At 38.2% G+C, this 24025-nt stretch overlaps 2 protein-coding genes across 3 annotated transcripts in view; both read left to right on the top strand.

Annotated features, from left to right (window-relative positions):
* Window positions 1-8234, top strand: part of LOC144639390 (1-phosphatidylinositol 4,5-bisphosphate phosphodiesterase delta-4-like) — a 30336-nt gene extending 22102 nt beyond the window's left edge. The window contains 5 exon segments of the mRNA XM_078498703.1: window positions 1038-1088; window positions 1842-1926; window positions 2448-2594; window positions 3210-3328; window positions 5658-8234. Of these exon segments, the coding sequence (XP_078354829.1) occupies window positions 1038-1088; window positions 1842-1926; window positions 2448-2594; window positions 3210-3328; window positions 5658-5693 (438 nt within the window). The 3' untranslated portion in view covers window positions 5694-8234.
* A 2214-nt stretch (window positions 8235-10448) lies between these two features.
* Window positions 10449-22077, top strand: LOC144639409 (peroxiredoxin-1-like). Of its 2 annotated transcripts, none has more exons than XM_078498728.1 (8): window positions 10449-10669; window positions 13792-13898; window positions 13974-14010; window positions 18977-19093; window positions 19561-19683; window positions 20138-20268; window positions 20970-21004; window positions 21757-22077. In XM_078498728.1, exons 1-8 carry the CDS (start codon window positions 10527-10529, stop codon window positions 21802-21804), a joined length of 741 nt encoding a protein of 246 aa, XP_078354854.1. In that variant the 5' UTR covers window positions 10449-10526; the 3' UTR covers window positions 21805-22077. The 2 variants fall into 2 exon arrangements, with proteins under 2 accessions (XP_078354854.1, XP_078354855.1); XM_078498729.1 differs by lacking the exon at window positions 10449-10669 and adding an exon at window positions 13585-13708.
* The last annotated feature ends 1948 nt before the right edge of the window (window positions 22078-24025 follow it).

Here is a 24025-nt window from a genome sequence, read left to right as displayed (position 1 = left end):
GAACATTACAGAGACGATCGCTAACGTCTGCGACGATCGCGATCGCTTCGATCGCCCGTGTTCTATCCGGGCGATCGGTGGCAGACCGCGGCGATCGCGAACGATTATATGAGAACTACTTTAGCAGAGGGAGACGATCGAAGCGATCCAAACTGTCCCATGGTGCATCAGTATTACCCAGAACTACGTTTCCGTTCGGCGTCCCTTTTGCTTCTTCGCCGTAAAACGGCAATAACGTGAAGATAGGAGGCCACGAGGTTTGCCTTTGCATCGAAGGCTGCCATAAGCGATATCGGAGTTTTGAAAAAACACACGTGCGTCGATCGGAATAAAATCGAATATTCATATGCGGGAACAAAGAAAAGATCATGAATTATTATCTTGTTTGATTAACCCTATTTTGCATAGACCAGACGATCGGGGCGATCATATGAGAACCCCCTGATCGCTTCCAATCGCTTCGATCGTCTCAGTATTTGCAAACGATCGATGCGATAGAAACGATCGGGGCGATCATATGAGAACTAGCCTTAACTAGCTTCGAAACCGGGCAATAAAAAAACACTACAAGTCGTCTTAAACATGGCTTCTTTAAAAAAGCAGTTATTTCTCTACTCTTTCATGTACAGCTTTGAGAAAAAAAAGGTCAAAACAATACGAAATATCAATTGAGCCCGAGAAATACCAAAATAATAAACGTTATTAAAACCTTAGTTTATAATACAAAATAGTTTATTTCTATTAAAGCATAAAGAATTAAACGTTTTTAAAATGTAGCTTACTTTTTGACGATCAAATTTTGATTTTAAACTTCCCTAATTTCTCTATGACTAATTTCTGTTCATTTTTCCTAATATTTATTTGTTTACCTTAGGCCAGGGCCAGACATCGAACTTCGCATGAAACGAACTAAACTGAGCGAATTAAGTTCATGATAAGTTCGACGTTTGACACAGTTGAGTTCGTTCGACTAAATTTGATCGACCAACTCGTTCTATCCGTCTGCTTATTCATTTTTTTCATTGCTGTCGTCTTAGGTCATTTCCGGTCAGCAACTTCCGAAGCCTGCACAGAGTGAAAAAGGCGAGGTACTTATATTTAGTTAAGACAATTTAAGGTATAAGGGCCTGTTTATTTGGAGAGAAGTTGTCCCTGGAAGGAGGGATACCCTCCATATACCGTGCCGTCCCGGGAGAGGGAGCTTTTCATAAATTTCCTTATAAAATACTGCGAATCGTTTATATGAGAAATCGAAAAGTTGGCTCGGAGGGGGGAGGGTCGCTCGTCTTGAAGGTAGCGTGACCTTGGGGGCGGACCAACTTTTTCCATGTAAATTGACTCACCTACCAGGGACAAGTCTGGCCATACGAAGCGTGCGTGAAACTGGCCAATTTTTGACTCGGTTGGCAGGGAGAACTTTCCTCATATAAACGCTCGGTTAAAGATGGCTAGGGGAGAGGGTAACCCTCCTACCGAGGACAACCATTCTCCATATAAACTGGCCCTAAGTGATGAAAGCATAGATTTTAATATGATCTTTTATTAAATATGTAGTTACTGTAGCACTATTACTTTATTTCTGTGTTTGCAATACATTCTGATGGGAAAAGTGGCAATGGGTCTAGAATGTAAGCGAAGGTTATAGATAGTGTTTAGGATAGTTGTAGTGCGTGGCGGGCCATCTCGCCTCCCACGGAGTTCGAGTCGTGGCCATAGTATTGTCCAACACCAAGGAAATTCGAACATGATCATAATTCAGCAAAAGGAAACAATCTAAATTTTATAAGGCGACTAGAAAGTTGAAAAATAACTGACACGTTTTTTTTCGTTTTTCTTCGCAGATTATTGATCCATATGTAAAAGTCGATTTTCATGGTATACCAGCAGACACTTCGTCTTTTAAAACAAATGTCGTCAAAGACAATGGTAAGGCTGCAACTTCCTTTTTCTCCTTTTCGTTTTCTCTCTTTTTCTTTTGTATTTTTGTTGGCTGTACAGTCGCCTTTTTTGTTAACGTTTGTTCTTAAGGGACGGACCATTATTTTTTTGGAGGGGGGAGGGGGGGATGGAAAATATTGAAAAAAATTGTTTGCAGGGCCTGGAAAGACAAAATAAATTGTTTGCAGAGGTGCACAATTTTTCATCCCCCCTCCCTCCAAGAAAATAATGGTCCGTCCCTAAGCAGCAAGGAAAGTGCGTGCACCTTTTAACTAAAAGTGTTGATGTGAGGGAAGGTCAAGTTTGTCTTCGATCTTGAAAGGAAAAATCCGTTGGTTTATGATATGTTTCTCTGGCTCAACTCATCCCATCATGTTCGTTTACCCATGTTTTGTATAACCTTTCCCACGTGAAAAGATGACGTCAGAAGTGCTACATGGACCATGCTCCCTATGCAAAAGATCACTCATTCACTAATGTCTCCCGTTTCTTTTATTTTCTTTTCCTAGGTTTTAACCCAGTATGGGACGAAACGTTTTCTAAGGTTCTTCTTATGCCAGAGCTGGCCATGATAAGATTTGCGGTGTTTGACGAGGATGTTGGTGTAGATGATTTTATTGGACAATTTTCACTGCCCTATACAAGTTTAAGGCCAGGTAAAGTTCAAACTGGAATAACCTTTAAAGATATGTCTAATTTTCTTAAGAAGTAAATACGAAAGCTTCAAATGAAAATAATACTCCTCAATCGATCCTCAAGCCTTAAAAATTCATGTGGAATTCCGATTTTCGAACCCTCGAACCTCCCTATACTAGTAACTCGAACCGAAAGTCGTTTTTCCTTGGATTTGCTTCAGGAACTGTGTCACGGATTTTGCCGAATTATGACAGAAGAAAATGGCCACCATACTAAGTGAAGTATAAAATTAACCACTTAAGACAGTTAAGGAACATTTTAGAGCGTTTCTCACTTGAGCGTCGAAAGTGGTTTGTGTTTGCTTTGGTTTTGCATTACTAGGCTTAGTGATTGGTTTAAAAATCTCGCGCCACTTTCTCAGCCAATAAGAACTATAACCAAAACCAATCGTGCCTCGCTCGCGCACGTTTTCCCGCGCTTCACGCCGGCTACAATGTATTTGCTTCGAGTTTTGATTGGTTCACTGGGTTGTCTGTGTCCTTTGTGATTGGCCAGAGTAACTACAGCTTCTTTTCTTTTGGTTTTACGAAACTCAATTGCAAACTGCTCTAATAACACAATGTTTCTCCCTCCAGGGTACAGGCACATCCATTTGTTGAGTAACAAAGGAGAGTCTTTAGGATACGCAAGTCTCTTCGTTCATATCGAGATTAACAGCGGAAACAAACCCAAAGGCGACCGGTCTTCGTTTGCGGTAAGAGCTCAGCTTTGTGTTTGTTGTCGAAACATTTTTACACGGGGAGGCCTTCCCGAGATCAAAACCCTTACCCTTTCATATACCATTTTCCACAGAAAAGGTAAGCCATTCGTATACCTCCAAAAAGCAAATGGTACCTCTTTCACTTCCCTATAGAAGAGATACATTTTATATACTTTGGGTGGGATAAATTTTATATACTTTTAATAGCATGTATTTTAGTGTACTTTAATTGCGGGCCCAAGAGAGGCCCGCAACCCTAATCTTGACAGTGACCAGCGGATTGCGTATTACGCGTGCGCGCCACGTTTATAAAGGCTATCTGCAAACCAGAAGTTGAAAATTTTGTTCTTCCACTAAGAACGATCGGAATGCAAAAAATGTGTCAATCACGACAGTTTGTCGTAACACCGGAAGAGAACAATCTTGTCTCCAAGAGCGACAAGAATTCGAAAAATCAACAGTTTGTCACATTAGATCGAGGCTTCTGTCTTGCAGACATTACGTTTTGCAGACGTTGTTTTATAGGTGTTGATTTTGAGAAGATCTGGTGTGATTGTATCACAGATAAACTACGGCAAAGCGAATGATTCCAACAACGGTTATTCTCGAGAAATTCCTTGTAACACTGACAACAAAGCGAGTTTGCCGACTGAGGAAAATCACATCTCAATTCACACCGCGTGCTCGACTACACTTCGCAAAACTGTCAATCAAAAATCAACTCTGATTGGTTCGCGGCAATAGGAAACGATAAAAAACATTCGTGACTTAAGCGTGACGCGTTACTCGACCTTACTCGGAATAATTTTCTTTTGTCCAGTGATTTAAAAACACTTCCCTTCAGTACCTTCTCTTAACTTCATCGAGGCCCGCACTTTCTAACCTGTGGTTACCACTAGTTTTAAGTCCTACGTTTTATACATGAGCCCTCTGGCTCGGACATTGAGGGAGACCTCGTCCCACGTATGGACATTAAACTTGTTTAGTATTGTATTGTATTGTACTTCGTCTTTTTTCTTCATTTTTCACTTGACAAACGCCTAATAATACTAAAAGGGGACCTTTGCTCTTGAGGCAAGTTGACGATGAGTTGTTTGAAATAATAATGCCTAAATAACAAATTTTACCGGACAAGGGAAAAGTTATTTTTGGTACAACCATAAACGGAAAAGATTTTGGCGTTTAAATTTCCCGTGCGGCGCCATTTTGGAACTCATGATGACGCCATTGCGTTGCGCATTTCACACATTTGTTTCACACAGAAGAACTTGTGCTTGCTTACAATAACGGCCTACAAAACCCAAAATGGCGGCGCGCGGAAAATTTAAAAGCACAAAAATTGACAAATCAAAGGCCTAGTATTGGAATGACAAAACGAATCCGCGACTTTTAACAACCAAAACGGTTTAAGACTGTAGTAAACTTATTTTTTGGGGCAGAACTGTTTTACAGCCGAGGTTCCCTTTAAATGTATCGACCTTTCGATGGGTCTGTTCGATATATTTCGAGTGGTCCTTTAAATTACCAAAATGACAGTTTTCCCTACTTTTTTATATACTACAACTCGTGGAATCCCTACCCTTCTATATACCTACCGCCTAAAATGGCACCCCATACGAGCGGAGCATCCCCGTCCACTATAGGGAGTAACCCCCCCCCCCCGGGTCCTGGTCTTGATGTACCGCCAAATTCTCCGAACGAGCAAACGAAGAAATGTATGTAAATTAGTAAGGAGAACTGCTAGTTAAATCATTAAAAATGAAAGCCGTTATTATTTATTTTCTTACCAACCTTTTTCGTTTGTCCTTCATTGACCTTAAGGCTTTTTTCCGCAAGCATAATAGAAGTTACGCTGTTAAAAGACCCACGAGGAGATTTGGATTTCTGTAAGAATATCAAGCCCAGTTTTTCTGTAACGTGTTCTTGAGGCTAGATCGGTTTTTTTTTTCATAGTTTGCTAGACGGCCTAGCAGCCAGCAACTTTGCGCCTCCTGAGCCTTCTTTAGTAACTTTTGCGTAAACCCAGTCATTACATGTCTCGCAATAATCCTTTCCACAAAGTGTCGAGAATCGTTGCGTGACCAACGTGACGACGGATCTCCTGTCGAGATGTGTTGCGTGATGTCCAAAACAACGGCTGCTGGGAAAACCAATACAAAGTTGTCTGAAGTTATTGAAAAAATTATCGAGAGGCGACAATGACTCGCATTACTCGCATTGCAATTCACTTGTAGGAGTGCAGCTGGCATTATAGGCTTCAATGTGGTGGAGCTTAAAAATAAATAGCCATTATTGATTACTAACTTCGTATATTAACTTGCAGGAGGCGGCTTCGCCGAGGATCTCGACCTCCCATTGATGGCTAAGTTTCTCGTTGCCGCCGAACCTTGAGGACTCTCTCGCTTCCTGCACTTCACTTCCGGCCTCTTGATTGACTGTTGAATCACTATGGTAACAAGTTATCAACACTGTCCGCACTGCAAAAAACGGGCCTTGAAATTTGCCCAATAGATACTGGCAAAGCCTTGGTAAACAGGCATCTCTCAAATTCGCTAGCTTTACCGACTCGAATGGAAAGACTTCTCCACCTTGAACTCAGGCTCTCTCTCCTTTTCCTCTTCGCGAACCGACAAAGGGAGGAAAAGAAGAGATAGCCTGCGTTCGAGGACCGAGGTTGAAACTTCTGAGATTCGACCATAAGATTCCATTTAGATGACATAGCTCTACAGATATTCGTGTTGTGCCGGGGGACTCCCATATAGAGGAAAATAGGACTGACCGTTCTACCCTAGGGTTTTAAATCCGTGGCTTACTATTTAGGGTTTTTAAATCTGACATGATCATCGTAAGAGTTATGCCGAAAAAAAGTGACAAGATTGAGGAAGTAGTTTTGTTTTAGTTTTGGTTCACGCGATGCCCATTAAACGAGATTCTGGTACCCTTTAGAGGTTTTTAAAAATATCCAACGATTATCAACGTAACTTTTATACAGGAGTTCCTTGCCTCCCCTTTCTGTCTTCAGTATGGACGTTTTTGGGTCGAACCACCCGTCATTCGAGCAGGGAAAAGAATTAAAAGTGCGAAGGAAGCCGCCTTTGCACTAAGGCTAATATTAATATTAATATTGGTTGAAGAACGACTTAAAACTTTTTCACTGATAAACAAAATCTTCTGCGCTTCCGCATTGCCAAGCTACCGATTATGGAAAACTATTAATGTGATTGTATACGCAGGTATGATATGTTGACGGCAATTTCGAAAAAATTAGAACGAATAGCCCGCACAAAAATTCACTCAGACAATTGCGGCCTTTCCAACATATTTCACTAGCTTCCTCAGTTATAAATTGTCTTGAATCCGTCTTTTTATGCTTGATTTAGGTTAAACGTAAGGTTGCTTTATAGACGGCAGCCTTTTAAAAATACATTCTCTTACAAAAAGAAAGATTATGAAATTGAGAAAAAGCCATTTGATTAATAGGTTAAAAATATTATTTATTTACTAATCACAATTAAATTTAGGGTTAACCTAAACGAATAACTTTATTTACCTAAAATAATGAATTAATAAATTAAAATGGACAATATGTTATTTCCAAGACCCACTTCTGGTGATAAATATTATCTTTTGGGGACTCTTGGTATAAGATATGTAAAATTAATTTATAAAAACAAGAAAAGCACGAAATTACTTTTGCGACAAGACGAGTAATTATTTCATTGCAGATAAAGTTTAGGGCACAGCTAAGTTTTGTTATTGGGCAAATCGAATCTTACAGTTAAGTACGGTAAATGAAGTTTTGGATTTTTGCAATCAAAGATATCAGTTATCTTGGATTTTACTTCTCTTTTCAAATAATTTGTAAAAACGCAATTTCTTTATTTAATGCGTATGCTTAGCTTAGTAATAATTGGTTAAAAAACTTCTGTAATGAATGTAACCCAGTTAGAAAAGAACCGTTACGGGGGAGTTTTCCCGCGTTTACAGTCAGTCACACGTTTTCCCGCGCTTGCGACCAGGTACAAGTTTTCCCGCGCTTGTCACCAGTTGCAAGTTTTCCCGCGCTTGTCACCAGTTGCAAGTTTTCCCGCGCTTGTCACCAGTTGCAAGTTTTCCCGCGCTTGTCATCAGTTGCAATTTTTTCCCGCGCTTGTCACCAATTACAAGTTTTCCCGCGTTTGTCAACATTACGATTTTCCCGCGCTTGCTACTGGTTGCAAGTTTCTTCGAATTCTGATTGGTTTCTGAGGTAATTGACATTTTGCTAGCATGGTTATTACATTCATAAGCAAATTAGAAAAGTTCTTTCGACAAAATTGTGTGAGGAATTTACCGCTTAAAAGAGATGGAAATTAAAAAACAATAATTAATAAAAAGTTATATAGGTATAACTATAAAAGTTCAAATTAAAAATACCCCATGTAAATTAATTAGAGCAATTTATGAATGAAATGCAGGCTTTATAAATTGTTATCATAATGCGTAATTAAGCAAGATCTCTTCGCCCTTTCTAATGAATTCAATGTTGAGGACTTGATTTGAAAAGCTTCAATAAAATTGTGATGATATTTGCTTGCTTTACAAAACCGATAAGACGAAAATAATTTCAAGAAGTGATTACTATTTCACCACAATCACTGATTGTTTATTTATAGAGAAAAAAATATTCATTTTTCATTTGGGTTTGAAGTGAACTACCAGAGTTATCAATCCCCCACCTCCTCCCCTCCCTCCCCCCAAGTGGACGGAAACAAATACATGCACCTTTTAACTTGAAATGATAAATGTACATTTCTCTGAAATCTCTGCTTTGTATAAGTTTTGTTGGCGTAATCTATAGTACTACAGCTATGTGTAATTAAATATTTGAATTTGATATGTTTAAATAAAATTTTCTCAATGGCAGCAAGTTTCTTGCAAGCTTTTCTTTTCTTTCGACCACTGTATTCTCTTTTTGAGTGACAGCGAAAGCACCAAATATGCATCTTGTCACCCTTGTAGCTCCAAGGTCCCGCACGTCATGATCAGAGCAAGAAAGAGGGGATACTTGCTTCGAGCTTTTAAAAGGATTTCAAGCCCTTGCGGGGGTTATTGTGGTGTCTTCTTGTGCAAGACACTTTACTTTCACAGTGCATCTCTCCATTCAGGTGTATACCGTATTTATTCCATCAAGCGCCCAACCTCGAATAAGCGCCCACCTCAAATAAGCGCCCACCCTGAAGGTAGGAAAAGTTAATAAGCGCCCAGCCTCGAATAAGCGCCCACCCCTAAATCCCCTAAAGGAGGGAACAAGAAGAGTGTTGATTATTATTGAAATTGACTAAGTACTACTGCGAGACTACCCCGAATACCGAGTTTTCTTAAGTATTTTACAGAAACTTTCAATGGACTGTTAAAATTCAGCTTTGGCTCATCTTCACGTTTTGAATTATACATATTTAAAAATAGTAAAAATTTAATAAGCGCCCACCTCGAATAAGCGCCCACTCTCAAGATCCAAAAATTTAATAAGCGCCCAGGGCGCTTATTCGAATAAATACGGTACTTGGGTACTGGCAGATAAAATTGCTAGGCTGGTTGGGGGGTTAACCCTGCGATATACTAACCTCCCATCCAGGGTGGAGTAGAAATACTCCAAGTCGCTTCATGCAAAGGAAACCGTAAATAAGCGCCGGGTTGATGTGCTACTAAGCTCCAACGCGGACTTTACCTGAAACGTTATACTACAAAAATAGTTTGTCTTATTGCGCTAGCACTTGTAATTTTTTTAAAGGCGAATAATGTTTTGTACCCTCTTTATAACATCACAATAGAGTCCCTTGCCGAAATAACAGAAAAGCAAATTTACAAATCCCTTTCGAAATTTCACTGTACAGTTCTTTGCAAGCGAGAAAACATTGTTACTGAACATCGTTGTGGAAACATTTTCCAAAATATTTACTGCTTGCGCGGGATACGCAAATTTGTTGCGGAAGCAATTGTTTCCGAGAAAAAAAAAAACAGGCTGGGTTTTTTTCAGCAACAGTTTGCTTCTGTAACGAATGTTTCCTCTTTCACATGCGCCAACAGCGGAACAGCCTTCGTGCAGCCGTCTCCAATTTCCTCACGCAGAAAAAGGACGGTCTCTTTTCCTCGTAACAAAGGAAATAGATGACGCTCGCAGGCTGTGTGCCAAGTAAACAATTCTAGGAAACAAAGTTTCCTTGATAATACTTCCTCGTTTGCCGGTGCTTTATAAGTCGTCAAGAAAGTGTCCCTTTAGTAAATTTTGCAAGGAGGTTTATGGAGCTTAGTAATCCTTTTTTTTTAACCTGTCGATGCAAGATGGCGTCAAAGTGAGGTCTTGTAAACCTCGAGTGTGTGGAACGCGCAGTATACCTATAGTCAGCGAGTTGACCTCTGATCCGTTGGGCTCCGGACTCAAGTTTGAGTGTCGGACAGGGTATTTGTGTTCAAAGTTTTCTTAGCCAAGACGTTTTGCTCTTACGATGCCTCTCTGCACTAATGTGTACAAATAGTCACCGGCGGACTGTAAGCGCAACCCGACAAAATAAAGCGGTGGGTGGGGATGGTATGGGGACTAAGGGAGAGGGGAGCCTACAATGCTCTAACCGAGAGCTACCAGCCAATGGGAGTAGCAGTATTCTTGGATGCTTCCTGTCGCAGAAACCTACAAACGATCGCGGCAGTTCGCCGCTCTTTGTCGCCGAAAAAAAAACCCTCTGGCACCCAGGGTAGCAGAAACCAGGATACATATAAAAAAATATTTTTTAATATAATTGATTTTAATTTTGCACTGTACGTAGTTTCAATCGATTTTATTTGCACTTGTGACGTATTGCCGGGCTGAACTTACATGTAAACTGTTTCAAAACATTTCAAGTTAACAAAAAAACTTGAAATTGAAATAAAACCTTTAACGGTTTGTTAGTCGCACGGTTGAACGGTATTTTAAGTGAACACTACTTCAGTAACTTTCTAGAAAAACTTTCAATCACTGAAATCTCAACCGCGCATTTTCCTCCGGTGTACTGTGTTCCAGAAGATTCCAGAAGTCCTTTCCACGAGGATAAAACAAGCGCTGATGTAACGCGGGCTCAATATAAGGCATAAACTGCAACTCGAGCGGGTGATTTCACGTTCCTCGTTCCACGTTTGTTGTGACTTGCCGAAAAAAATTGTGCTGTTCTAGATGTCTGCTGCAGGATTTTCGCTCGTAACGCGAAGAATCGCTCCACAAATCCTCCGTACTTTGTGCCCCAAAGTAAATCTACATCAAGCTCGAAGTGCTGCACCTCTGCACGAGTTCGCTCGCAGAACATTTTCAATTTCAAGGTGAGTAAACCGGCTTTTCTGCATTCGAATGCGAGTTATCTAAAACCTTGTACAGTTCTGCTAATAAGGCAATGAAATGGGTTTTAAGTGTTTAATAAGTACTCTATCAGCGATTTCAGGTTTCCCCTCCATAAACAATCGAATTAAAAACAATAAGTGTGTCTGAGGAATTTTATTAGCTTTTCTAAAGTGCCGGTTGTTGTTTTGTGTACACAAAAACCATAACTTAAAATTGCTAAAATTGCTGTTTTTCACGTCTATCCGCGAAGAAATCAGGAAAATTCATATCCTTGATAAAATCGTAATAAGATAACAGTTCCTTTAGGAAGTTTAATGTTCAGTAAACCTACAAATAGTGTTGTTAAATTCCCGTTTCCTTTGAATCAACACTTGAGGACCAGACGTCTTTTATTTCAATGTAAATATAAGCACAATACAAGAAGTGGTACAATAGAGAATTTGCAGAGTTGAGTATATTCTCGTTTGTGAATCATTTCTGTCTAAGAAAATGAAAATCATATGTAAATTTTCGTTTATTGTTTTCATCCGCCCTTTGAGACGTGGTGTGTTTGAAGAAAATTTTGGTAGTTTATGTCACTCGTTACATAACATCAGCGCTCAATTTGGATATACGATATAGGTCGATATAGATAACGCCCTTTTTAAACAAAATTGCCATACCTTTTTATTTTTTTAAAAGCACGCCACGGGTATTTGTCGATATTTTCAAAGGCGGATTATTTTGCGAAATTTCCGCTGTATAATGCGCGCAGCGCGGGATAACGCGCGACTGTCATGTCGAGCGTGAAGCTCCCATGTCTCGCAATTCGCGCAATAAAATCTCTCAAAAATGAGCCGCCTTTCCAGCTGCGAGGTTACAATGACAGTTAACCCTGACAAAAAAGGATTAAATTTATTGATTATTGATTGTAATTTAATTTAATTTCACTTTAAAATGTATACCACTCAACTTATTAGAATTATAATAAGGTTTGGATTATCCATGCCCTCTGATTGGCTTAAAAGCTATGTATTATCAGAGTATGAAACATGCAAAAAGCAGGTTCTATTGTTTCACACACCTTAAATCTATATGGTAGGGCATATGAAGACACCAAGTGTCGTGAGACTAGATATCTAAGCACAGTAAATATATATACAGTAGAACCCTGATAACTCGAACTCTGAAGGGAAACGGAAAACAATTAACAATTAGACTACGAGCCCGAGTTTTCTATGAGCAAATAGTCAACGAGGCGCAGCCGAGTTGACTATCGCTCATAGAAAACGAGGGCGAGTAGTCTAATTGTTTTAGTAGAAACTCTAAAGGATTGCAGTCCAAAACCTACAATATTGTGCACTTTAAAGACAAAAATCAAGAAAATTTACCGCTTAAAGAGCTACTCTTGCGCGCGACTGTTTTCTATCGGCGAATAGAAATCAGTGGGAGAACCAATCAGATTCGCGGATTTCCGATAGAACACAGCTGAGTTTCTACTAATTTGGGTTATCGGGGTTTCGAGTTATCGGGGTCGATTGGAAATTTAATTTGCCAAGTTAAAAATTGGTAGTTTACTGATTTTTCAGCACTTCGGTAAACAGTACAGTGCAAATTGATTTTATCTCGTTAGAAACGCTAGCACGATCATATTAGGAGTGAAAACTTGTTTTCAAATGCATGATCTGTTCGTTGCTCTAATCAAAAGGCAACTGTGGCGAGGTGCAAGAACCGGAATTCGAGTTATCTAGGTAAATTTGACCCAAATTTCTATCAAGGGAAACAAAATTTAGTTCGAGTTAGCGGGGTTTTCGAGTTATCCGAGTCTCAATGAGTTAACCGAGTAAAAATGACTGAAAAGTGGGATCAAATCCAAGGGAAATGCAAGTTTGTTCGAGTTAGCGGGGTTGTTTGAGTTATCCGAGTTCGAGTTACCGGGGTTCTACTGTAGTTTGAACACTGTAAAAATATTTACATTTTGACAGCCTTTTGTACTGCAATAATAAAACAAGATCTGCTTTTCTCTTTATAATTTGACAGCTCATTTTCTTCAATTTATATTCATGCAATGCTTATCTTTAGTGCATTACAATAAAAGCTTGAAAATTTCTACTTGAAGATGTCAAGCTCAATAGAAGGAAGTGTCAAAGATTGAACTATATGTACATGTCAATATATTATTGGTTTCATTTTGTAATTATTTTAATTTATAAACCAAGGCCTGTAAAAAAAATTGGATTTACGGATTTTTTTAGAATCAGGTTTTGTTGACCCTTTTCAATATGGAGGTTCATTAATGAACATCTGTAAATTACTTCTATTCTTTGAATGACTTAGCAATATCTCGATATCTGTGATAAAAAAATAAAAATGAAATGGAATTGGCATTTTAACAGTGAATACAATATCACAGATTCCTATTTTTTACATATCCTGTTATATTGCCCCAGGCAAAGATCAGAGTTCCTAAAGATAGGATGAACATATTATATCTCGCTCTAGATTTAATTACAGTGTATATAGCTAAACATCCCAGTAGCAAAAATAGCTTTTGGTTATTGTTGTGAAAATGAGCCTCTCCAGCACATCCTTTTGTAAAAAAAATATGCAAAACATTTTTTTCTGTAAATGGTACCCCCCACCAGGGTGGTAATGGGCTCCTGCCCCCACCCACTGCCCCAACTGGGAAAATATGGCAAATATTGTCCCAGAAGTTGAGCTCGCTGCAACAATTTGAAATCTGCTGATTCATTTAACTTCCAGGTATTCCTAGAAGTATGTACGTGTGTTATGTCTTAATCCTAATAACACACATTTCCCGTTGTTCTAAAGATAACATAGGCTAAGTACGTAATAAACTCCTTATAAAACCAATTTTCCCGTTGTCTCCTGGGAGATGAAAGCGTCGTGCCTCGTTCTCGTACATTGGCGAGGGGAACTGAGTCCCAGTTTGCTCCAAATAAATTTTTCACGTGGGTTTATTTCTTCATTTGGACATTTGCGTTCGTTTTGGGTAAACTACGATTTCGCTCTTCAAACGGGTAAGCTCTGTATGTCAACAAATATCATCTGAGAAACTAGCCTTTTTCAGGTTTTCTAAGCCCTATTTTCCTCTTTTTTGCAGCTCGATCATGAGTAAAGCTTTCATTCAGAAGCCAGCACCGCCATTCTCTGGCACTGCGGTGAATACGTACGGCGAATTCATCGATCTCAAATTGTCGGACTACAAAGGTATGATGAAATATTATTGAAATGCTTGTACTGCAGTACAGTAGATTTTTCTAACTGCCTTCTGTTTATTTGCAGGAAAATATGTGGTTCTGTTCTTCTATCCCCTCGATTTGTAAGTAGAGCTAAGCGCTTCCATTATTTCTTAGAAGTTTGTGACAGTGTACGTGTGTTATGTCACCACAATTCAGGAAAGTGAATTTAATACTTACATGCCATATAGCCCATTTCCCGTTGCTCTGAAACGTTTCTGCAGTTTTAGTAATTTATATTTTTCTAGTAACCTATGTGAGAAAAATTGGCCATGGTGTGGATTTTGCTTGCGTAATTTTTTGACACCTTGGACTGTCGAACGATCGGTACCAGATTTTAAATGGTAATTAAGGTAGTTATTTATCGAGCTTTGAAATTTGGTTGCGTCTTTTCGTAAATTGTCAAAGTGGAGTCTTCTTAGAAATAGAAGAAATTTGCACTTTAACTGAAGGAGTTTTAGTTTTTCCGGTGTTAATGCAGACGAGAATTTTCGCTTCTTCACAATCTGGATTTCAAACGGCTTGAAATGCACAGCTGCAGTTTATTCAAGTTTCGGCGTTTGATGTAAACAAAGCGTTGTCTACTGGCTATTATGTAACGTAAATCTAGCTGGCTCTTTTACGGAAAATTTGACCGATGTTTTAGTTCGTTGTTTACTAAAATTGAAAATCACCTGGACGATAAATTGTATTCTCAAGCTTGTCTATTCAAAGAGTTGTTCTTGATATAAATATTTATGCAAGATATTGGGTCTATTACCGGTAGGTCGTTTAGATTCTCAAACTTTGATATTTATCAAAACACTTTTTATCTCCCAAAGCAAACTTTGTCAACATTAATTATGGAACTGCAACGGCCGACGTTTTATGTACTACACGATTTTGAGAATTTCATGTAGGGAAAAGGAAACTGCGACAGATATTTATGTTTAACCGTTCGTGTTGTTAATTTAGTTATTGTTTTATTTTTCCTGTATAGTAAATTAGTAACTATTGAAGTTCCGAAGAGTGGGCGAATTGAACTCAAGGTGTAAATTTATTTTAGACTTTGAGACTAGGACATTAACATCACAACTACTGAATTTGAAAAGGAAATTTTATCAGTACAAAAATAAGCGACATTTGTTTGATGCGGTTAAAATGGAAATTTTTTTCAATGTAATATTGGCCAGAGAACATTTCATCACCGACCAAAGTTTTTTTTTTACCTCTCTTCAAGTAGATTTTTAATTGTTTAATTTGCACTTAAAAGAAGGAAAAACAAAATATTTAATATTTAATAATTTGTTGTATCCATTTCCTAACTGTCTTGGGACAGGATTATTTTCTGGCTAATTGAAATATGAGATTTATTCCCTGGTGAATAAATGACATGCCCCAAGGTGCAGAAAAATAACCTGATTATTTTCTTCCATAATGGATCAGATAAAATTTCTTTTGAATCTCATTTAGAATATACACAAAAGAACACAAATATATACAGTGGGATTTGCTTCATCTTAAGTTAGAGGGTTAAAATACTTTGCCAGCAGCTGTGTAAAGGCTTGATGTTTTGTTTTATGGGAATATCACAGGTGTATAATCACTATACGGCAATCCTCATCTTTGTTTTTTGCCTTTCTGCCTAAGTGCTCTTTGATCTCCCTATCAATTACCATAAATTTATTGAAATGGCAAACTTACAAAAATACAATAAATTGATTGCGACTGTGCCATGGAAATATTTTTGTAAAAAAATATGGAAATGTGTGGTTCCAGAAAATATCCATACCCCCACCACGGAGGGTATTTCACGTAAGACCCCCCACCTCTCTGGAATTTCCGTTTTTGTTAAGAAAAATAAACCCCCCCACCCCTCCGGAATTTCCAAAAGTATATTGCGTACCCCCCAGCCCCTCTGGAAAAAAAGATAAATTGTACAATGCTCTAAATTTTAGGCCACCTCTCTTGTAAACAGTTACAGTGTATAACTGATCGATCGGAAGATATGTTAGAACGATACATACGTTACATGTACTGCTGAAGACAAAATAAGAAATTTCCTCAAAAGTAAACAAACAAAATATCTGGTAGTCACTTGTCAAATTACCTTGTTGTATAACCATCCATCCCTTTTCATTCCAATCGCTTTAGAAAACCGCTATTAAAATGTATCAGAACACGGATTTGAAGTGTTGATATAAACCATAAACATTCACCGTAAACGTGATCGCAAAATCGCTAATGCTCGCTGAGAAAGCAAAATTTAACAGGAAAATTACAAACAAATAACCAGAAATAACAAAACCATGTTAATCTCGAGTTTCTGACATCATTACACTATTTTCATCGCTAATAAACATGAAACTTTTCACAAACAAGGACGATTTTCCGTTGATCAAACCATAGTTAGTAGAACTACTAACTATGATCGAACGTGAAACAAGCAACCCTTGACACCAGTGCCTTTCGGTCAAACCACGTGACAAGTTTCGGGGGACTGGTAACAAGTAATGGCGGACGAACGAACATGGAGGATTTCAGTGAAATTATTTGCTTTCAGTGTGCTTTCAGGAGAAAGAAAACCCGTTTTAAATGTAAAGCGATTGTGAATCAAGAACCCAGAGTGCTATTTTTGCTATGTAAAACACTTGTAGAGTAGGTAAGAAACGATTTTTGAAACTAGTTTGCACTGCATCAAACTTGACCGTCTGGAAACATAATTCCACTGGCAACCCCCCTCCTTTTCTAAATTTCCTGGGCCCTTGACCCCCCCACCCCCCTGGAATTTCCAATTTCCTCCGTGGTGGGGGTATGGATATTTTCTGGAACCACACAATATGTAAAATTTACTGGAGTTTGTGCAAAACATCTGAAATTGTTGCAATTGAAAAAGAAAGGATATGAGGTTTTGACCTGTTTCATTTTAAACTTTGTACGAAAAAAAATTTTGTATATCTTTCCTCGCTGTAGCTTAAGTATCTGTTTGTTTGTTTTTAAGTCGGGTTTATAAATTTCTGAGAATTTCTATTATTTTTGTGAACTACTGTATTATTCGAATGACAGCATGACCTGGTCATGGGGGAAGGGGACAGGGGTATTGTGGTACAATTATAGTAACAGAGAGGTGCAGGGAGCTTTTAGGGTTACAATTTGCGATCTAAGGATGTCTTTGGCATTTGGAAATGTTTTTGGGACTTTTGTGGTACAAGCCTGACTTTTCTTGGAGTTCCCAAAATGTTCCTATTTTGTGTCAAACAATTGTATGTCAGCTTCATTTACAATTTCAAACTATAGACCTGAAAATAAGGAGGAGTCTGTCTGGAACTCTCTTAATAGGTCAGAAAACAAGAATCCAGAATTTTTTTTAGCCTAGAATTGAGTTCTTTTATTATCACAGAACTTAATTGATCCATTGAACTTTAAGCATGGTCAAATTGCCGAATGAATACATGCATACAACTCAGTACAAACTTGACTGGTTTCAGTTGTGTAATTGCAATACTTTGTATGTCTGATATTGTTATGTGCAGAAATCCTTTGTCTTTTTGCATAATAATGATTCTGGACCTGTTAATGGTTTAATCAACTGGCGTATTGACTAATATCTGAAAAGTGTTGAATTATTACAATGTAATTAGGTACATGTAGTTGGAACATTAGGTAATCTTGCCAGGCACGCAACTAATAATGTTGCCTGATTTTTCTTGCCTTGATTTTGTTCTTTGACATTTATTATAAGTGACCTGAATAATTCATATACGCTATATTTTTTAGGTTTGAAATGAAGAAAAAACAGTTAGCATTTTTCAAGTTGGAAAACAGTCATATACTAATATTATTTTACATGTGTTTAGAAATATTGAGATTGCATGCTTTTAATATAAACTTCTACACCTCTCTTATTATAATCATAAGGTATTTTAAAACCATTTAGGTGTAAATGGTGGTAATTTTTAATGTTGGCCTTTGAACTGGCAAGATAAAAAAGTGTATTGTATTATATCAGTGAGACTATATTTATAACTGGTAATTTGCGTCTATCGTTCACCCTGAAATTTGGCACATGCAGTTAATTGTTGTGCTTGCATAATATTTTTTTGGTTAGGTTTTTTTATGTGTGCGAACTATAAATAAGACATACAATATATTAAATAAAAAATAGACTAACTAGTGTATATTAAATAAAAAAAATTCACTGGACTATTTTTAAGTGTAACTGTCCACTCCACTCCCTTTTTCTAGCATAAATGTAGCCAAACTTGGTGCATGTTAAAGCAAATACACATAGTAAAATTAACAGTTTATTTTAGTTCTCCACATTGAAAAATCACTTTAAATACACAATCAGACTACATGTTTAACAAATAAAAAAGCCTTGGCCGTGCTTTGTTCTGTTATAAAGCACGCAAGGAAGTGACGAGAGCACGAAAGAAGTGTAGGGTGAAACACGAGCCGCAGGCGAGTGTTTCTCCTTACTTCTTGAGTGCTATCGTCACTTCCTTGAGTGCTTTATAACAGAACAAAGCAGGCCGAGGCTTTTTTATTTGTTTTATAATAAAGTTTTACTTAAAACTTTAGAGAAATTGGATTTAAACAAGATTTAATCTCAGGATGCGCGTGCAGAATGGCGTGACGCATCGTACGCGACGGCGTCAAAATCTTTTGATCTACAAATTCTTTTTTTTTCAAAAACGCGTCTGAATTTTTTTAAATTAAAGCACGTTTAGCACTACTTGAGGTCTTATCATTAATTTTTGATAGAGCTGAACCACTCAAACCTTGAAAATTCTCCTCGGTTTGCCAAAACAGCGAGATTTGAAATGATCCACAAGCTGCACGCACACGCAAACAGTAAAAGATGACGAGAGCACTCGTAAGCAGCGTGCTGTATACTCTCATAAAGCACGCTGTTTAAACCAATCAGAAGGCTCGTTAGATTGTCACTTTATTTTAAATGTGTATACGTTTAACTGTATAGTGTATATTTATGGTCACAACTGCTTTTTCAACAAGTAATCACTCACTCACATCTTGATCTCATAACTGTTGAATTTTTTTCTCTTCTAGCACATTTGTTTGTCCGACAGAGATCATTGCTTTCAGCGACCGAGTTAAGGAGTTCCGTGCGATTAACTGTGAGGTCATCGCTTGTTCTGTTGATTCGCAATATTCACATTTAGCTTGGTAAGACTGCTTATCTTTTGTTGTAATCCTTCAACTTAAATGTGTTTTTATAATGGTAACGTTGTCATTCCATTCGAAAAATTTATGTTCATAATCAGACATCAACATAAGAGAGCTGCATGAATTTTAGCTGGCAGTTAACAACAGAATTCCTGCCGGAGTTCTGGCAGGTGCAGGGTTGTTTTGAAAGCCCTGCCTGCCAGCAGATATCAGTCCATTTTGATATTTTTTTTACTCACCCAACCCCAAAAATATATGGTTAATTTATATCAACAGTCAGATCATTAACTCTAGGAGCTATGGTCATCTCCTACTAGTACTGCTATTGAAAAATGCAGTGTGGGTTCTTTAACTTCCCACTCCAGTTAATATGAGAAGGTGTAGAAAATAATGCCAGTGGCTTCACTTTCCCACCTGCATCTCTTCAACCTTGCGTAATTTGTGTCTTACATCTTTCCATTCTTTAGGACCAATGTTCCACGCAAGAAGGGAGGAATTGGACGGATGGAAATTCCTCTTCTTTCGGATTTAACAAAGCAAATTTCCAAGGACTATGGCGTTTTGTTAGAAGATCAAGGTGTCGCACTGAGGTAATAAAATTTGTTCATTTCCTTCTGATCCTTGTCATTCCCTGTCGCTGAGGGTACAGAGGCAACCTGGGTTAGATGTCTAGCATCTGTTTCATGGGCAGAACAACCTTAGTTTCAAAATGTGGCTGCAGTTAGCAATTTTTGCACCCTGAAGCATTCGCATACCTCCGATATTTTCGGACTTCAAATCGGAACTTTCCAGGGTCTCTCGTTTCTCAATCACTGGTCAAGGGGAATGAAGACACTGATTGAGTACAAGGATGTGCCTGAAGTTAACTGTTTGCAACTGAGTTCACACTGTTATGCTGCCCACTGTATTCGACATGTTTTTAGAGGGCTGGGAGTAGCAATACTTTGCAAACCTCCTTGATGTACATGTACATTTGTCATGCTCCAGATACCAAGAAGTTACTTGGAAGTTTGACATAATTATATGTATCTTTGTTTTAAACAGAGGTTTATTTATAATTGACGACAAAGGAATCCTCCGGCAGATCACAGTTAACGACTTACCAGTAGGAAGGTCGGTAGATGAGGTTCTACGTTTGGTACAAGCTTTCCAATTCACAGATCAACATGGAGAAGGTAAGAAAGACATTCTCGTTTGGTAACCTTGCTGCAGGTTGTGTAACTTGCATGTTACTTATAGCAGTGGTGGATCTAAGGGAGGGGCCGGGGCCCCACCACTAAGGCCTGAAGTGCCGAGAAAAATTATTAGAGAGTGCCCCCCTCCCCCCTTATTCCAGAGTCTAGATGATTGGGGCCCCCACTTACCTAAAGCTCTGGATCTGCGGCCAGGGTTTTTGCACATTATTCTGTGAACTGTAGCTCTTAGGCTTTACACTAATCATTTGGATGTTTAGAAAAAGCCATAATAACAAGTACATAAATGATAAAAAAGAACTGAGGACAGTTCAAACCTTTCAGTGTCGTTTGTCGGCAAATCTCTTGTATGCTGGGCATTATTGACTTGTGTGCTCTCATAGAATTTGTGGTTTACTCCAGGTGGAACATAGGCCATTACAGAACCCTTTGTCGGCAAACTCAAGCCTGAGCTTGGGTTTTCCTGGTAAAATTAAATGATCGTGCAACTCTTATGACAGTTTTGAGAGTAAAAAACTAGAGAAAGCAACTGTTGGGACTAGGGCATGATCAAAGAAGTGATGCACGGTCAACTGACGTGTAATTTCTCTCTTCAAATGTGAAACTTTTCCAAATGTTAAAATGCTGAGAATTGTATGATTTATACCTTAAGTTAATTTTCTTTCTCTACACATCAATTTCAGTTTGCCCTGCGGGATGGCGCCCAGGAAATGACACAGTGAGTGTTAAGTATTTTTGTTAATTTTAGTTGTGTAGACCAGGGATGTGAACTGAGAAAACACTAAGCCAGCTTATCAACAAGCCCAGCTGGCTTTTCTGACCTTGGCAGCTCTAACAGTTTGCCTTAGTCTTTGTTTTCATGTGAAATTTCACTCGGATGACTTAAGTTTTCTTTCAGCCGATGAAATAAGCTGGCAGCCGCCCCTTGGCCACATCCCTGCTAGACATTTTCTCTTTAAAATGGGACAAACACAGTGTGAACTATAATTATTTCAAAGATTTTCACCAAAAAGGGCGATTTATTGAGGGACGGCTAAGTCATTTTTTCTGATTTCTTTCAAATTGAAGGAAACCTCAAAATAATAGTTGTCTAACAAAGAAAAAACAACAAAGGAGTAAAAAAACGCAAAAATAAACAAGGATGGTTTCGACTGACTAAGATAAAAACGGATTACGATCGACAAACTTGAAAAACTTGCCAATTTTTTCAAGATGCGTTGTCCATGACATAGCTCCTTTAACACCTAACCCTATTAAAGCCAAAATATGGTATTCACAGTCTCAAAAGAAGATTTTTCCAGACCTGCAGATGTGTGGGCATTGATGGCTTTACTTGTTTTAAGTTTTCGTATAAAATTAATTATTTTTTGTTTCTGTTTGCTGGCTCTGGTATGCACACATGTGAAGACAAGGTTTTTGAACCAAGGTCTTCTTGCCATACTAAAAACTCTACTTTGCATTTTCTTCCAGATTGTCCCAGATACTAAGAAGAGTGGAGAATACTTTTCCAAGCAGTGACAGAGAACTATGAAAATATTTTGCAAAATGAATTTCACTTTCTATTTACCGTTTTATTTACAGAAATAAATTTTTTATTATTTAATCTCAGTGTAAATGAAGGCAGTTTTTTTGTCGTTGTTGCTGTTGTTTATTTTAGCGCTGTGAATATAAAGGCATTTTTTGTTGTTTTTGTTACTGTTGCTGTTATTAGGGCTTATTTGCTACTTGGTGCAAAGAAGATAATTATGTGAAAATAGGTGCAGTTGCTGTCATTAAACTGTTTCTCATACAGTGCTGTGTGATTTTAATGAATAGTTCATGGCTAAAAGGGAACCAGATCGAATGCTAACATCTTGATTTTGCATGGGAATATGCTGTCAAATCGAAAGAAACCTCAACAAAAAAGTAGTACTTGAAAAGTTCTATTCGGGGACACTTAAAACTTGATCCCACTTGAAGTGATAACAAAATCGCTGAAGTGAACTCTCATTTAGTTTTTTAAAGCCAAATACCTTGACACTATAATAAAGTATTTCATTCATTCATTCCCAGCTTAAATTAAGGTACCTAAATTCTATTTCCCAGCCCATTTTTTGTCCAATTCACAGTCCCAACCCGCTGTTTTGTGTTTGTGATTCCTAGTTCTGGTGATGCACATCCCATTTTCTTAGTGAAGAAATAGGCGAATCCAAGTTCCCCAGTTTATCACCTCGTGTAGCCTTGCCTCGGATGTCCAGTAGTGCCGTCTTTGTGATGGATTCATTTTCCTTTCGAATGACATATCCAATGCACCTCCAGCGTCGTTGTGTAATAATAGTACCCACGTATAGACATAGACAGGAAGTTCTTAAATAATGTGATACAGTAAAAACCCGCGTATAAGAACCTAACATTTAAGTACCTGTTAGGCTAAAATTTCATTTTTAAGCACCCTTCACATAAGAACCATTTTAGGCTAAAATTCTAAAACAGGTTCTTAAAAAAATAATCTTCTCAAAAATATAAAATTAAAAAATCTTCTCAAAAATATACAGTGAAGGTTACAGTATAGGTTTGATTTTAACAGAATCAGATTAAAATAGTACAGTATTTCGCTTACCGAAGCCTCCAAGAATACTGTTATTGGACATTAAAGACCAGATCATTTAACAATTCTACTTTTTTCTTGAACAAAAGTTAAGAACCTAGTTAGCCTAATTTTACCCTAAATACCATTTATATAAGAACCTGTTTAGGCTAACTTGAAAAAACCTAGATTCTTATACGCGGGTTTTTACTGTAACTAGAAGCATCGTGAAACCTGGAAGCAAGACCAATTTGAACAGTAAAAGCTGCTCCGATTTCTCAGAAATACAAGAAGAAATTACAATAATTCCTAGCAGATTGCAGAAAGCCTTGCAGCAAGTAGCCCAAAAGTGTGACCACTTTTAATTCATTGACATTTTACATTTTCGTGTAGATTTAAACCAATCACGTCAACGGGAAACTTTCCTTGGCTTCTGATTGCATGAAAGAATGTGAATTAATCAAACTTGGGCTCCTTGCTGTAAAGCCACTCTTCTTTATTAAAGCTGTTGTGCCGACTGCTACAGCGTCCTGTTTCTTAATCTTCTGGACTCGCCCCTAATTTGTCCGGTACGCAAGATCAAAGAGGTGGGAAGTGTCCATGAAGTGGGGGTAGGGTGTGGGTCCTGATTGCCCTGCACTACGAGGTTGGGGGGGGGGGGGGGTGAGCTCAATCTTGGAAAACGTGCGTGTAATGCACGTGTCAATGTTAAGCCGCTAGGGGGGGGGGGGGAGGGGCAGGGAATAGGCCGGGCATTTGAACTTAGCTGACACTTTCTGTTCAAATGCCCAACCCCATGGCATATGTAGAAAATAGTCAAAGGCCGCACCTTTAAGAAATTCAATCAGTGTGAATTCATCAGGGATTTAATAATAATAATAATAATAATAATAATAATAATAATAATAATAATAATTATAATAATAATAATAATAATAATAATAATAATAATAATAATAACAACTTTATTAACGTGTCATCTGTAGTAGCTGAGGGGAGGACGCCCCCTGTTCTGTGTGTTCTGCGTTTGATGATCCTGACATGATGACTGTCACTGGGCGTGGTCAAACATCTTTAACGACATCTGCAACAGACACGCACCTTACAGGGAAGTGAAGATCAGAAGTCAGTTTCTCCCGTGGATAACACCGCAGACACGCCATACAATGAACT

Source organism: Oculina patagonica, chromosome 14 (assembly GCF_052425735.1).
Source record: "Oculina patagonica isolate OP01 chromosome 14, crgOcupat, whole genome shotgun sequence".
NCBI classification, from domain to species: Eukaryota; Metazoa; Cnidaria; class Anthozoa; order Scleractinia; family Oculinidae; genus Oculina; species Oculina patagonica.
This window is presented reverse-complemented; position numbering and strand designations above follow the sequence as displayed.